General features: G+C 38.5%; 1 protein-coding gene across 2 annotated transcripts; it reads right to left on the reverse strand.

Moving 5' to 3' along the window:
* Window positions 1-830: 830 nt before the first annotated feature.
* Window positions 831-11,121, reverse strand: LOC122828403 (E3 ubiquitin-protein ligase KCMF1-like). 2 transcript variants are annotated; one of them, XM_044111933.1, is made up of 7 exons: window positions 10,908-11,121; window positions 8,926-9,093; window positions 6,852-6,991; window positions 4,649-4,750; window positions 3,672-3,852; window positions 2,155-2,473; window positions 831-1,606 (listed from the first exon to the last, which is right to left on the reverse strand). In XM_044111933.1, exons 1-7 carry the CDS (start codon window positions 10,921-10,923, stop codon window positions 1,279-1,281), a joined length of 1,254 nt encoding a protein of 417 aa, XP_043967868.1. In that variant the 5' UTR covers window positions 10,924-11,121; the 3' UTR covers window positions 831-1,278. The 2 variants fall into 2 exon arrangements, with proteins under 2 accessions (XP_043967868.1, XP_043967867.1); XM_044111932.1 differs by lacking the exon at window positions 10,908-11,121 and adding an exon at window positions 9,942-10,829.
* Window positions 11,122-14,708: the final 3,587 nt, after the last annotated feature.

The raw sequence follows: 14,708 nt of genomic DNA on the forward strand, positions 1-14,708 counted from the left end.
AACCAAAAATAACCAGACAGCAGGATTTGGGTTAGTCTGTTTCCATCCAAAAAATGTTTTATTGTCCTCCAAACTGAAAAGGTTTACCCTGTCGTTTGGCTCTTCTCGTGAGCCAAAAAACATACATTGCATTTCTTCAGTTTAGCAGTGGAGGCATACAAAGATCTTTTTGGACTCGTAGAGAGATTGACGGAAAGAGCAATATAGGATCCTCTCCTTCCAAGTCACATGATGAGCAAATCTTTGTATTCATGAGATTAATTTCAGAACACATGAAGCTGGAGAAAGAAGCGTCTGATCTCCTGTAAAAGACAAAGAGAGGAGAGAGAAAACAACCGTGTGAGGAGTCCAAGGCTCTCGTTCCTTCTGTTAGAAAAGGCCTGAAAACGGTCACAACCAAGAGATCGCTTCGGCTCTTTCGCCTCAGAGATGTGTGTTTCGCTTCTGTGCAGAACAGTTGTAGTGTACATAAATGGACACCGGATATGCAAATTCAAAACCAAAGTGCCCACAGTCGATATAAAGCCAGGTCACACGACCAAAAAAAAACAAACAAAAAAAAAAACAGTTGGTGTCACACAAAGGGGAGGGGCTTGAGACTTTGACATAGGGGTTAACAAAAACAGTCAGTGTGTGTGCGAGAGAAAGTGTGTGTGCGTGTGTGGTGGAACGATGCCGGTGAAGAGGCACCAAACAGTTGAAAGTTAGCCAGGACCTCCCCATCTGGTGACTGTGCAGTTTAAAATGGGCACATGGTGATTTAAGCTCATGCTTCAGTTGTGGTAAACCATCCAAGCACTTTAATTTATATCTATAAATACACAGCAGCGTTGTTTTTTTTTATTAAGCGGAGGGGTTTCAGTCGGCCTCCTCTCCTTCTGTGAGTGTGTGACAAGGTTTTGTCTCTGGAAAACAGCGGATTACGCTTTCTGCTAGAGGAAACACGGGTTATGTGGGACTGATTATCAACTTTCATATAGAGTTTTTTTTTTTTTTATAATATATTTATATAGTTCTCTTCTTTTGTCTCACACACCCGACACGCTTGCTTGCTTTCACATTCTCTCGTCTCACTACTTTTATTCAACGTACACAAAGTAAAACATGGGGTGGAGTTGGGGAGCGACAGAACTGAAATGACAATCACTGAGAAAAAAACAAAAACAAAAAACAAGCCATGAAGAACTGCAGTCTTTGTCATCCATTGGCAGTTGGACTGACGGAGCAGTCGGCTAGTCACAATGGTGGATTGAAGGGGGAAAGGGAGCGGCCATGTCATCAAAGGGGTGGCGCGGGGGGCTCTTTCTTGGCGGGTGCCGTTTTAGTCGCCGGTTTCGTCTTCTTCGGGGCGGGGCTCATCTCCTTGAGGTTGAGGTTCTCCAGGGCCACGTCCAACGTCATCACCTCCACGCAGCCCATGGCCTCGAAGTCGGCGAAGTTTCGCAACGAGCCATGACAATCATCCTCGTCTTCGGAGGAAGAGGCCGAGGCGTCGTCGTCGGGCAGCAGAGTGGAGAGCAGCAGCTCAGTGACGAACAGGCTCCTGTCAGCCCACTGGGCCTCACACGCTTGCCGCTCCACCTCAGACAGCCGCGGTTCGCTCAGCCTGGGGGACGGAAGAAGAAACGGCTATGACTTCACACAAGGATCAACTTAGAGGTTTGTTCTATGTATTAACTGACCTGTAAAAGTACAGGTTTCTGTAGTTTACAGATTCCTGTGTTGAAATACAGTTTAGAGATCATAAGTCATTCTGACTATGTGTGTCTGTCTTCTTGGAGGAAAGGTATAAAATTCAAGGTGACTTAAAGTCACTATGTGTTTGATACTTCAAAATCCTCTAAATGTATCTCACCTCACAGTGCAATTGGGCCAATAGTGATTTAAATTTTTATTTTTTATACATAGTCCACCTGCTGTTTCAACCCTTAACTAACTGCATCATAGAGATGGTTTGGAGCCACCCGCTGTTCATATTGAGGTATTTAAGATCAAAAGTTGACATTTGGTGTTCTGTTGTTAAACCAAGCATCACAGAACTAATTATGGCAAATCAAAGTATCTGGATTCTGTGGTTTATGAAATTATCAGTAAAAAGCCACAATTGGCACCATCAGAAGTAATGAGTGTCAGATGGAGCGTAGATGTTCCTACCTGCTGAGTAGAAACTGGGAGCTGTGTGCCGTGTGTTGTGTGTTGGGCTCAGTTGCCCCTGGGTGGGGGTTGGGGTTGTTGGTGTGGTTGGCGCTGGGGTTGGGGTTTGCAACGGTTGAATTTGTGTTGAGGATTGCGTTGGTTCGGCCTCCACCTCGGCTGGCGTTTCGGGCCGTCTCCAGCTGCTGGCGCGCCACCTGCGCCTGCTGGCGCTCCAGCTGGAGTTGCATCTGAAGCTGCTGGAGCTGCGAGGCGGAGGGACCCGAACTGAGCTGGCCCCCCGCCGAACGCCGTACCCCCGACAACTGGGACAGGAGCTCTACGAGAAGCAAACGCACAAAGTTCAGAGTCAGGAAATGTGATGGGAAGATCTTGCAGAGCACAAGATCATTACCAGACTGCAAGCTCTCACGAAGAAAACCAAAACGCTGCAACGTGAAATCATTCATTTCTTTACTGGTAAGAGCTACACATTCACTGACAAATTTCCAGCGATTTCCTCTTCTAAAACCAGAGCCGTGGGATCAAAGCTCAGCAGGTACAGCGAGTCATTAGAAAGGACACTGGCGCTCTGTTAGGAACTGAACACTGGCCCCCATTAAGACACAGCTGGGGGTGGCTGAACGAATGCCAAGATCTGAACCTAATTAAAATCAGGAACAGGATAAACAAGGAATTACCACAGCAACAATTCCCTCCAACACAAAACAAACGTTTTAAAAGCCACTGAAACATGCCTTAGATATTAGCTTTTTTTTTTAAAAAAATTATGAAAACTAAGCAAAGAAGTTGGAATAAAGACATTTTTACAGCTCTCAAATTTATTCCCTTTAGTTGCATAGATGCTGACAGGACCAATTAATTTGTTAAAGGGTTTTAATATCAGGGAGTCAAGATCAGGATTTTGACTTTACTGCAAATCCCCAACATATATAAGGAGCAGATTGTGAAACAAGATGTCTGGATTTTTTTTATTTTTTCTTTTTTCCCCTACAATTAAGCAATTATCAGGCTTTCAAGATCTGCTAATTACTTATGCGCACATCGACATGCGAGGAAATTCAACTGTGCTATTATTTTATCTATCAACGTGGTGGGAGGAGGGGCTGCCTGACGTGTTCACAATAACGTACAATGTGTTTTTCATAAGACTGCACTGATTTTAAAATTTGGGCTGATATGGAAATCTCATATTTACTTTTAATGTTAACATCGGTTCATTTTTATTCATCGGATCAATGCCAATATGTTAGTGACTAATATCAGATTTGAGATGTGTGATGGCTTTGACTAGGCCACACTAAAACTTGTATACATTTCTACAACATGAGGTTCTTAAAGACAACTTAAAAAATATCTTTAAAAAATTAAGTTGATATTTGACAGGAACATTTCTGAGCAAAATACATATTTTTTAAAAATTAAGACTATCTGTCCAACTTTAAAATGTCTTGTTTTTGTTGGTAGCAGCTTCTGCAGTAACATCGGTCCAGCAAAGCCTGCAGCTGTCTACTCGCCTGCTATGGGATCCATGGCCTCTCTGCTGTAGTTGGAGCTCTGTGAGGAGCTCTGACCGGTGGAGAGCCCCCCTGTGGAGCTGCTGGTGAAATGCATGTTAGACCTGCGGGCTCGCGGGCCGCCCAACCCGCGCCCGGGGTGAAACATCCTTCTCACATGCCGTACCCCGCTGGACTCATCGTGACGCTCGCTGTTAAGGAAAAAAAACACTAGAAGCTAAATCTATTATATGTATATACAAAAAGCTTTATCTTGTCAAATGTTCTTACGAGAAAACATTCTTGTTAACAGTTTAAGAGGATATTCACATTGGAAAACCCGGTTCTTGTATATTTGCTTACTGCAGCATTAAAACAAATAGAACATGCTCCCTACAGTCTGACAGAGCTTCAGCACCAGCTGTGATTTGAAAACATATTTGCATGCTGCTCTAATCTTCCCAATCACAGAGTAACAGGCTACACAACTCAAACCAAACCGAGACATTTTGTAAAGCTTTCTGAAACTCCTGCTCCGAGTTTCATTTCAGAGTATTTCTGCCTCTTTTGTTTTCTCTGAAGCATTTGTTCAAAGTGTCCTATAAATAGACCACAAGGCTGGTGCGGTCAGACCTGAGGCTATTCTAGAACCAAGGTATTTCAGATCCTTCCTGACAAGCAAGCCAACTGATTTCATTACATGCTGCACAACAACATAACATTTAGCAACATTTAATAATGAATGCATTAAAAATGGTTCAGGGTTCTTAGAATTGTGCAGGTGAAAACACTTTCTGAACTTTGAATGACCAAATAATACCAATGCAAGTAAACACTGATATAAACCACAATACTTTATTGTACCCGAGGCTTAGAGAGAAATAAAGCATGTCTGATTTATGGACTAAATGGGTGAAGTATAGTTGACTCTCAAAAAAAGACATTTTTCTTGAGTTGTTCTGAATATATGTGTGACTGTCAGAGTGATAAAAGGATATCAAGTCTCTCGGGGCTCTGTGTTCAAGTGTGAGATGAGCAGCAAAGTCATCCGTCACGTGATTTGGGTCGCCACCTGGCAGTGCTGCACATATGGGGCATATCTGGAAAAACAAGAGGAGAAAAAAAATAAAAACATGGTGGCATTAGCTGAACCACACATAATGACCAACTGGGTCTTCTTTAGAAATATTATAGCAATAGATCCCAACATTACTTCCTGACAAGATCTCCTTGTCAGGAAGTGTGGCGATATAGTTATCGCCATAGTAATAAAAGCAGTTTAAAAATTTACTACAATAAGAGCCTCACACAATTACTGATCTATAAGCAAGCCTCACTCATTAATAATAAACTACTTCAGTACACTAATTAAGATAGTTAAGGTGTTGGAAATAAACATTTATTGATGCTCTAATGCAGCCAACTATGTATAAATATGTGAAACAATATCAATACCATTATTATGAGTTTATTTATTGTGCTAAACTTCTGAATTAATCACAATATTTTTGATCCTATTAAAAATGTAAGTAACTGTACATGAATAGTCCACACTACATGCAGTTGAAACCAGAACATTTCTGACTATATTTTTTAAAGGTTCTTCTCACTCAAATCAGTATAAAAATAGTTTCTATTTTTGTCTGCTGACAAGCAGACTCTGTAGCTGACGGTGAAACAGAACTTTATTTTCATCAACTCATCAAATCAAATTTGTTTTTGATTTAGAACACTTAAAAGTGAATCTCAGCTAGAATTGTCATTTTAATGCAAAATGCACCCAGAAAAGAATCTATTTTTATAATGGGAACATGTTTACTAGACTGACATTTATAAAAGTATCTTTTTGTGAATGTAAAGTTTAATTTAGAATTTATTTTCATTATTTGTTGTGATATTTTCTGTCCATGTAAACCAAATACACTGCACTTCAAGCCTTATCCTCCTGAGATGTCTGGAGTGATGCAGCAATATACACTTTCAGTAAATCTTAAGAGCTATGTAATAAAATAATAAAAAAATCAATACATTTATATGTCATCTTTTTGTGAATCTGTCCAACAGTGAATTTAAATTAAATCAACTCATCAAATCAAATTTGTTTTGAAATAAAAGTTTCAGAACAAATTTTAATGCAAAATGCAGAAATCTATGCTCTTAAAGACAATGAGCTGTTCATTGTCTTTAGATTGGAATAGAAAAGTTTAATTTTGAAATTTATTTCTGTTGTGATATTTTCTGTCTCATGGAAACTTCAAGCCTTATCCTCCTGAGATGTCTGGAGTGATGCAGCAATATACACTTTCAGTAAATCTTAAGAGCTATGTAATAAAATAATAATAATAAAAAAATCAATACATGTGCTGTTGGAAGCTCTGTCATCTAGACTTGAGTGAATCCATCCAACAGAGGAACGTAAATCAGCTTTCATCAGAACTATTTGTGAACTGAAGTGGAAAAAGTGTGGCTCACATTTCAAATAAAAAGTTTCAGAACAAATTAAGAGCAGAAATGTGATGCTCTTAAAGACAATGAGCTGTTCATTGTCTTTAGATTTAGATGTTTTAAGCTGAAATTCTATTTCTGTTAAAACAGACTAACCAAAGGAAGTTCAAAGATTGGAATAAAGAGAAATACAGTTCCAAATACATTACATACTTCTCTCTACCTCAGAGATCAATGTATCCTTTACTCATCCTGGAAAATTGTCTCATGGAAATTAAAGCCCTTCTTTCTAGTTAGTCTGTGTATCAGCATCAAGATAAACCACCACACTAATATAAGTAGTGAGGCTTAGCTTTGCAAATCAGTTTCTTCTAACATCTAGGAATATTTCTCCACTGTGGCCTGACAGTGTTGTGCCCACAATGATTATATAGCAGGAAAGCAAAATTCCCATAATCTGCATGCAAAACTGCAATATAGGAGAAAAATATAAAACAATACAGCACAGCTTTGAATTATTTCACAGCAATAAACAATTTGTCTCCTTGTTTTTAGTTTCTGCCCGTAAACAATCAACCTGACAACACTTCCCATCAAAACTGGCTTTGAAACTAAGACTTAATGACCACAAATTATTTGCAATCCATTTATTTTACTCAGACTGCAGCTGGAAGCACTTTCTTTTCAGCGGTAAAGTCGAGCCAGACATTTATACGGGGTTACATGGAGCCGACTGATCTTAAGGCGCCCACTCACCACTTCAGTGGAGGTTTCTGTGTGCTCTGCAGCCACATGCTCCTGCAGGGAGATCTCTGTGTAGCCCATCCTGCCGCAGTAGGGACAGGTGAAGGCCTGAGGCTGTTCCACCGAGAACGCCTCTCCGCCATAGTACAGGTCTGAAACAAAGACAAACTGCTTTCAGCTCTAGTATGTACACAAGCATTCCAGAGGGAAAAAAAACAATCTGTGATTCTAGTAAAGTTATTAAATGATATCTTCAGATTGTCATTTCATAGACCCGTTGTTAACGATGACGCCCTGCACTCTTTAGAGATGTTTTTGCTTCAACCTTCCTGAATCAAATAATTAGGTCACTAGCAGCACTTGACCGCATGCTGAGGCAATAATTCAATTACTTGTTTCAGACGTGTAGAGTTAGGAATGCATCTAAGAGTTACATGACAGACTGGAGCTCGAGGCCCCCGGTAGATGATACAACTGCAAACCTGCACATCAAGTTAAAATGACATTAAACCAAACATTTGTTTCTAAAGCTTCTTCCATAAATCATTACTTACTTAATTCTTAACATCTGAATGAAAGTGGAGTCAGGTAACAAATTAAATAAAAAAGTTGGGTAACACAGTAACAAATATTACTGGATGATAAATTGTCAAGCAAGGAAGGACAGACAGACTAACTGATGGATCCATGGAAGGATGGACGACCAAACAAACAGAAGGACAAACAGATGGCTGAACAGATAGAGGGACGGACAAACAAACAGATGAATGAACGGACAGCTGGATGAACAGACACACATGGATGGACGGGTAAAAGGATAGATGGATGTCAGTTTGCTTTGTAAGCAGCCATGTTAGCGCCACTAAGGGTTCTACTGTTCACAAAGTTTTTCAGAAAAAGCTCAAGTTTTTCAAGTTCGTCTGCATTTATAGCAAAAATGTAAAAATGCAGAATAAGAACTCCAAGACCCAATCGCTTAAATAACAAATAGTCCAGTGTTTTAGATAAGAAGGTTGACAGTTTAACCTGACCACATCTTTACTGTGTCTGCAGTAGTGATGAGGATGGTAGAAAAATCAATAAAGATAAACACTGAACGTGCTAAAACTTAGCAAAAAGGAGAAAATAGACTAAATCTAACTGAAAGAATCTCACAATATTCATTTTCACAAGGAAGAAGCAAGTCAGATGAGAGCACACATATTAATAAAAATAAGAAAAGCATTAAGGAATTTTACAACAGGTTAAATAGCATTGGTATTATCCCATTAATACCTCCACATCTCAATGATGTATCATTACGGTCATGAAAGCAGGTGGAAACAATACTTCTACTCTACTATGAGTTTTTGTTTTAAAACATCCAGGATTCAAAATTTGTCAATGAAAGGGCAGATCGCTATTTGTTTTAATTTAAGCTAAAGACTTTATGTGGCAGATGACAAAATAGTAACCATGTCCAAAATAGCATCAAATGTCTGGGGCAATCAGGGTAAAACGTTCAGGCTGGACCAACTCTTTTTGGGAATGTAAGATAATTAGTTTAAAGGAAAAAACGACTGGAAATAAAAATATTTTTCCATACTTCTGTTTTCCTTTTCCACACAGACATGGAAAATACTAAAAAAAAATTAAATAAAAAATTTATTTTTAAGACTGGTTAGGAACGACAAGTACTGCAAGTTCATTTGGAAACTAAAGCCTCTCAATTTAAAATATGTCAAAAGAAAGATAACATATTCTAAGATTCAATCAAGTCTGATCTATGCAAAAATATCAAGCTGCCAGGTTTCAATTATTGATGACATGGTGTTCAAAACCAGAGAGAAAAAAGCTAAATAACTACAACTATACCAACATTAATACTTTAATTAATTAAATCCATGTTTTCTGAACAGAAGCAAACTGCATCTTTATTCAGCTGTTTACAGAAAAAGAACTACAAATGAATATGAACGTCATATTCCTAAGAGACTTCACTAGCAAATTACTTCAATTTAAAAATTCAGATGAGTCATGCTGCCAAAATGTAACATGTTGTACACATTTTCAAAATATCCCTTATGTTAACTTTATCTTTACATACCAAAGTCAACTCTTGTTAATATACACTGCATGGGATGTTCTGTGGTGTGTCTGGTCGTGGTTGCACCGCTTTCGTAGCATGATGCACACAGGTCATAGTCGTAGCAAATTAAACACTTGTACCGTCGACCTCTGAAGTTGCCCTTTAAACACGCGTCGCAGCTCACACCTGAAGGAGAACACATGAAACAAAACCACAAAAGTTCAACAATATGAATGACCATATCAGACTGTTACAGCAGACATTTACAATAAATATACGATCTAATGCAAGAACAACAAAAAAAATCTTTTGTTTTTACGTAGAAAAAGAGGAAAGTTTCACAAGCTGAATTATAATTCACAAAAACATGTGAACTAACAAACGCTGACCAACTGATGCTTAAACATAACATATTTAAACCAAACAGCTATTTACTGAATATTTATATAACTGTTATATCATTGGAAGAAATTCTGAGATTCAAGGTGAACACAAAGATAACTAGAATCATCATTTGTATATGTTTTACTTTCATCTGTAACAACATAACTAAAGCATATTGTTGTGGTTCTGGTCTACCAAAATCCTGTTTGATGTACTTAAAGAAGAGAAGGCATTGGTGAGGGATATGGAACTAAAATTTTATTACAATATTTGTTGGTTTTAGTATGATTATGATAAAAACAAACAATCTATTGCCTAAAAATGTTCCAAAAAAGTAACTATTCCTGTGACTATATTTCAGAATTATCAAGCTCAACCAGCACTTTGCTATAAAACCATCCCAAGTACAATGCTCAGTCTGGTTGTGATTGAAAGAAAACCCCATTTCAAAAATGAGTCATAACCTTTACTTTAAAAAATAACTTAATCAGTGTCATTCACATTTTGGGATTTGAAGTAAATTATCTAATGTAATGCAATTAAATCACAGACAAAACTTGGTAGTCCCACCAACAAACTCAGAAGCTACAACATTTTATGCAAAACAAAGCAAATAGTCTAAATTTAAAGGACGCATTTAAAAATCTCACCTCTGATTTGTTTGTTAAGGCAGCTGAGATCTCTAAATTCAATCATCTCAGAGAAAGAGTTAAAGGGAATTAAATCTGGGAACACAAATACTTGTCCGTGTTCTGCTTTCCAAACAAACTGCCTTTTAATCCGGCAAACATTTTATTTAGTTAATAAGCGTTTCTTAAATTCAGGACAACTACTCAACTCTCTCAGATATATAACTTGACGACAACTGACAGCAAAGTTCACAGCAACAACACAAACATGGAAACAGGCCGTCCAGCACCGAATTAACCTTTGCAACTAACCAGCTACCGTTGGGCAAAATGTTAACTGACAAGCCAGTGCATTGTTCCTGAATAAACTTTATAGTAATATCGCAGTAAATACATCTGTTTACGTTTTATTCGCGTAAACAACTCCAGGCTAAACAAGGTTGGTGACAAGGACGAGGTGATTGTTAGTTTCCAGTTCGTTAGCTAATGAAGCTGAGATCTACAGGCCAACTTTCACCAGGAACGAAGCTAAAGCAGCTAACAGGAATAATTTCCAAGCTTCCACTCCTCCAACGCCATCTGGGATCCGCTGTCCTCTAATGTTGCCTATTTTCGGCACTCCCCTTGCTCCTCAACGATCACCTACATCACCACATAGAATAGCTGGCATGCTAAGTTAGCACTCGGCTAACTTCAACTAGCGTCTTCCGCCTATGTGACAGCGCTGACTAAAGTGGAATTATGAATATTTACTCAAAGTAACTGCAAACAGATGAGCCGTTATATTAAATATATATTTTAAGACCGCCAAAATGGGTTGTTAACAATTTAGCGCACACACGTTGCTAATAGTAGCTAACGTTAGCTAAGACGAGCTCCAAATAGAGAATTTGTCGGCTAGCAGGAGTTAGCCGACGGTGCACTGTGTCAACGTTTATATTACAATTTGCGGGGTGCCCTCCGGTCTGTGCTAAAATTAGGTCTTACCTTCATGACGGGACATCCTACGAACACTGACTCAGCCCCCTATTTGGGCTCCCGTGGCTTGCAATACAGAATAATATGAGAGAAGAGAAGAGAAGCCGGGGCTAGTGCCTGTCCCTGGCCTCTTCCCTCATGAAGGATCCGGTTTGGCTTCACTGCTCCCCTCCGCCTCCTGCTGTGTCACCGGCCAACTGGTTTGGCCACATGGGGGCGCTGCTGTCTTACTTTTGGTGCCACAGTTGCCATGGCTGATGTAAACTGAAGAGGCAATTTTCTAGATATTTGATTGCATTATTAAAGTGTGCAAGCTTTCACATATTTTTTAAAATACGTACAGATTAATACGATTTCAAGCTTATATACATAAATAAATACACACGAAACACATATAAAATAAATAAACACACCTAATTAGAGTCTAAACATTAAATTTCAATTTATCCGTACATTATCATATTTGATCATTTGAGTAGCATTTGTAGCAGGGAATCCCAGTCAGTCCCCTCCGCGGCAAGGCTCTTTAGGTGATCAGATGCTTAGATGCCCAACCACCTCAGTCTCATCCATCACCTCTGAATGCAGGCTAAAGCTGATAGCAGCCATACAGTGTGAGTTCTGTAGATATTGGAGAGTTTCTAATCTTCAAGGGCTAAGCCCGTAGAGCATGTGTCAAACTCAAGGCCAAGGGGCCAAATCCATAATTTTCTTTTGTGGCTCTCTAAATTCTAGATGGTAGAATCTAGTAAAACACCTAGATAGATTACAAGATTACAGTTGTGTGCTTAAATGTGATTTCATCAATCAAATCAAAGCCCGGTGTGTCTGTATATTGTCAAATTACATCAGTGTGAAAAGATGTTCGCTATTATTTGATTAATAGCGAAAACAGTACATAGCTGTTTTTGTTTAGTGTTTTAACAGTTTGTTATAGGGTAGTTAATGGGTAGTTTTAGCAATATATCGTGTTACAACCGGCCTATGAAAATGAGTTAGACACATCTGCTGTGGAGGCATTCTGATCACACACCCAGACCCCATCAGGATGCACCTTTCATGAGTAGCTCTGTGCTCTGCATGCATAGCACAGCGCCTCACCCTGTCCTCTGTTAACAACTATATCCTCTGTTTACATTCAGATGAAGAAAAACACAAATAAATTGTAGGGAAAAAAGTAGCTAGCTCATCCTAAAGATGACACATGTTTTTGATTACAGTTTTATGATTATGGACGGAATACCGCCGGAAATCCCAGAAAGATAACGAGGAGAACATGTAAACATCGAGCAAAGGTTCCATACCTCATATGCAAACCAGACACTGTACTCAGGCGAGGCAGCAATGTTTTCCATCACACCAACCAGTCACCCTGGGAAGTATTTCCATTAAATAAAACTGCTCAACAGTTTTCCATGTCTTGTTTGTTTGCTACAGTGTCATTATTTCCTTGTACTTGGTCACCCGCTTTAGCTGAAATCATCAAGATCATCTTTAAGCATCACAACTGGAAACCTGTAATTTAGTTCAGAAATTTCAGAACGAGTAGAATGCCATTTCTTCTAAAAGGGTCTGCAGATGCTGCAAACTTTGCTCTAATTTTGACATTTCACTGCTGCAGTTTTTAACAAAGGCTTTAAGGATGAATTAAAGCTCCACCTGACACCTGAAAAATGTTTAAACAGGATTTTTCTGCTGTCCTCGACAACCTCAGCTCTGTGTGATTATTTAAGTTTCGTGCAGTGGTTCCTTGCCGCACAGACCTCACAGAACAAACTGAGGACAGGTCGGCACGGTGCAGAACCGAATTGGCTCCCAGAGCGAGACCTGACATCTTGCTGAGTGGATGGAAAGAATAACATGCGCCCTTCACTGAAGGCTTCTTTAGCTGTCAAGGTAAACATGAATGCCAGTTTCTGACATCAGACATGTTCTGAGAAGCACATGGAGCTCTTTCTGGAGAAGTATCATTGGTTTACTTTGGTGTCGTTGTCACGCTCAGATGAAAAACATAAATATAAGGTCACAGGACTTTCTGGAAAATTTACTGTTTGATAGTCTTACTCTGGAATAAGTTATTTCCAGAAAATAACTGGAATGTTGTAAGTAGAGCTAAAAAGTTCCTAAAAGTCATAGATTCATCAGTGTTACTTTATATTAACACTTGACTCACAATTTACTTTCGGATTAATTTGTTGTATATGCACAGACGTAAAGACGCGATTTGTTTCTGTTATTTTAGTTAAATCAGTGAAGATTTCAGACAGTGACCTAGTTTGAAGCAGCAACAGGTTTGATAAACAAAATGCAGATGAGTAGATGATAGATGATGCATTTTTCAGGTTGTTGCTGGACCTCACTTCTTGTTTTTCCCTAAATTTGTCACCTTTGTTTTTTATTTTTTGTAACCACACAAAGGGTTACAAAACCCTTTAAAGCAGTAAACATCCACAAAAAATACAAAGATGTCCAAAAAGTTTGCCGAGCATTGATCAAAACCGATTAGCCTATCTGTGAATCATTTTTCTTTCAAAGTTAGCAGAAACATTTCGTTAAAATAAAACACACACAAGACACAGATCTAGTTCTGCATAAACTAATTATAGTCTCTAACTTTCAACAACAAAAGCTGAGCTGAACAAGACATCATGTCCTGAAGTGTGCAATTACCTTTGCAATCAAAAGGTTAGTCCCTCTAATTTAATTTGACATTATCTTTGTCAAAAGTTGGTAAAAAGAAAAACAAAAAAGAACAGGAAAAAAAACTCAATGTCTTCGATGTATTTTAAAAAATGAGGACAGAGACACAGGATTATTTGAAAATAATCTCTTCTATTTTTAGCCCCTTACCTATTAATAACTGTGTGCTTATAAAGATTCACGATAGCCTCTGAGGAGGTCACGGGAGTTTAAGTGGAGACGTCCAAGCCATGTACCCTCTCTAGTGTATAAATAATTTACCTGACGTCACTCAGAATTTTGAAATGCTGGAAAATGTTTTGAATCGGACTTCTTCAGGCTCAGTGTAAGTAGGGAAGGATGCAGAAATCTGAGTGAATAAGTCTGATTACACTGTTACAATCAGCCAGTCTCACTGAAATTATGTGCATTTTTTTTATATTCTTCCCTGGAGCTTGTAATATCTGTGAAAAGAGAAAAATAGTAGTAAGTGCATTTAATCATGTCTGCCTGCCCATACAAAGGCCAGGATTCTAATAAAACAATTAATAAATGAGAGCGGGAGACGGGCGGTGCCTTAGCATTGAATTTTATATAGTTTGGTGTGTTTTCTGGAAATAACTTATTCTTTTATATGTCTGGCTAAATAACTGTAAACAGGTCGGATCCTAAAATTGAAACTGTTTTTATTTCATCTTCTAAATCCTTAAATTCTTCACAAGATTCTGTCTGAGAGGCATGTTTAGTTCTTTCTGGCTTAACAATTGCAAGATTAAATCCACACACTGAAAAAAAAAAAAAACATCCATCAAACATCTTATTTCTTGAAGTGAGAGAGAAAAATCTTCCACAAATATAGCTGACATGTTTTTTTAAACTCTGTTTCAAACTGCAGAACAATGAACAGCATTGCAACTGTCATTTCAGAAATAGTTCTGGAAGTCATTAAGATTCTGAAAAATATGTTGCAGCAATAATAAAAAGCATTAAAAAGCATTATATATATATATAAAAAAAAAAAATTCCCTTCTCACCCACCGCGGGTGGTGATTCTTCTTCCTCTTAGCTCGGGTCCTCTACCAGAGGCCTGGGAGCTTGAGGGTTCTGCGCAGTATCTTGGCTGTGCCTAGG

Source organism: Gambusia affinis, linkage group LG03, assembly GCF_019740435.1.
Source record: "Gambusia affinis linkage group LG03, SWU_Gaff_1.0, whole genome shotgun sequence".
In the NCBI taxonomy this organism is placed as follows: Eukaryota; Metazoa; Chordata; class Actinopteri; order Cyprinodontiformes; family Poeciliidae; genus Gambusia; species Gambusia affinis.

Coding starts and splice junctions, on each gene's coding strand:
- LOC122828403 (XM_044111932.1), bottom strand. CDS start 9,987: ATGATTGAATTTAGAGATCTCAGCTGCCTTAACAAACAAATCAGAG. Junction 4,751..6,851: donor CAGAAACCTCCACTGAAGTG/GTGAGTGGGCGC, acceptor TTGTTTTTCCAG/ATATGCCCCATATGTGCAGC. Junction 3,853..4,648: donor ACAGAGCCCCGAGAGACTTG/ATATCCTTTTAT, acceptor AGCGAGCGTCAC/GATGAGTCCAGCGGGGTACG.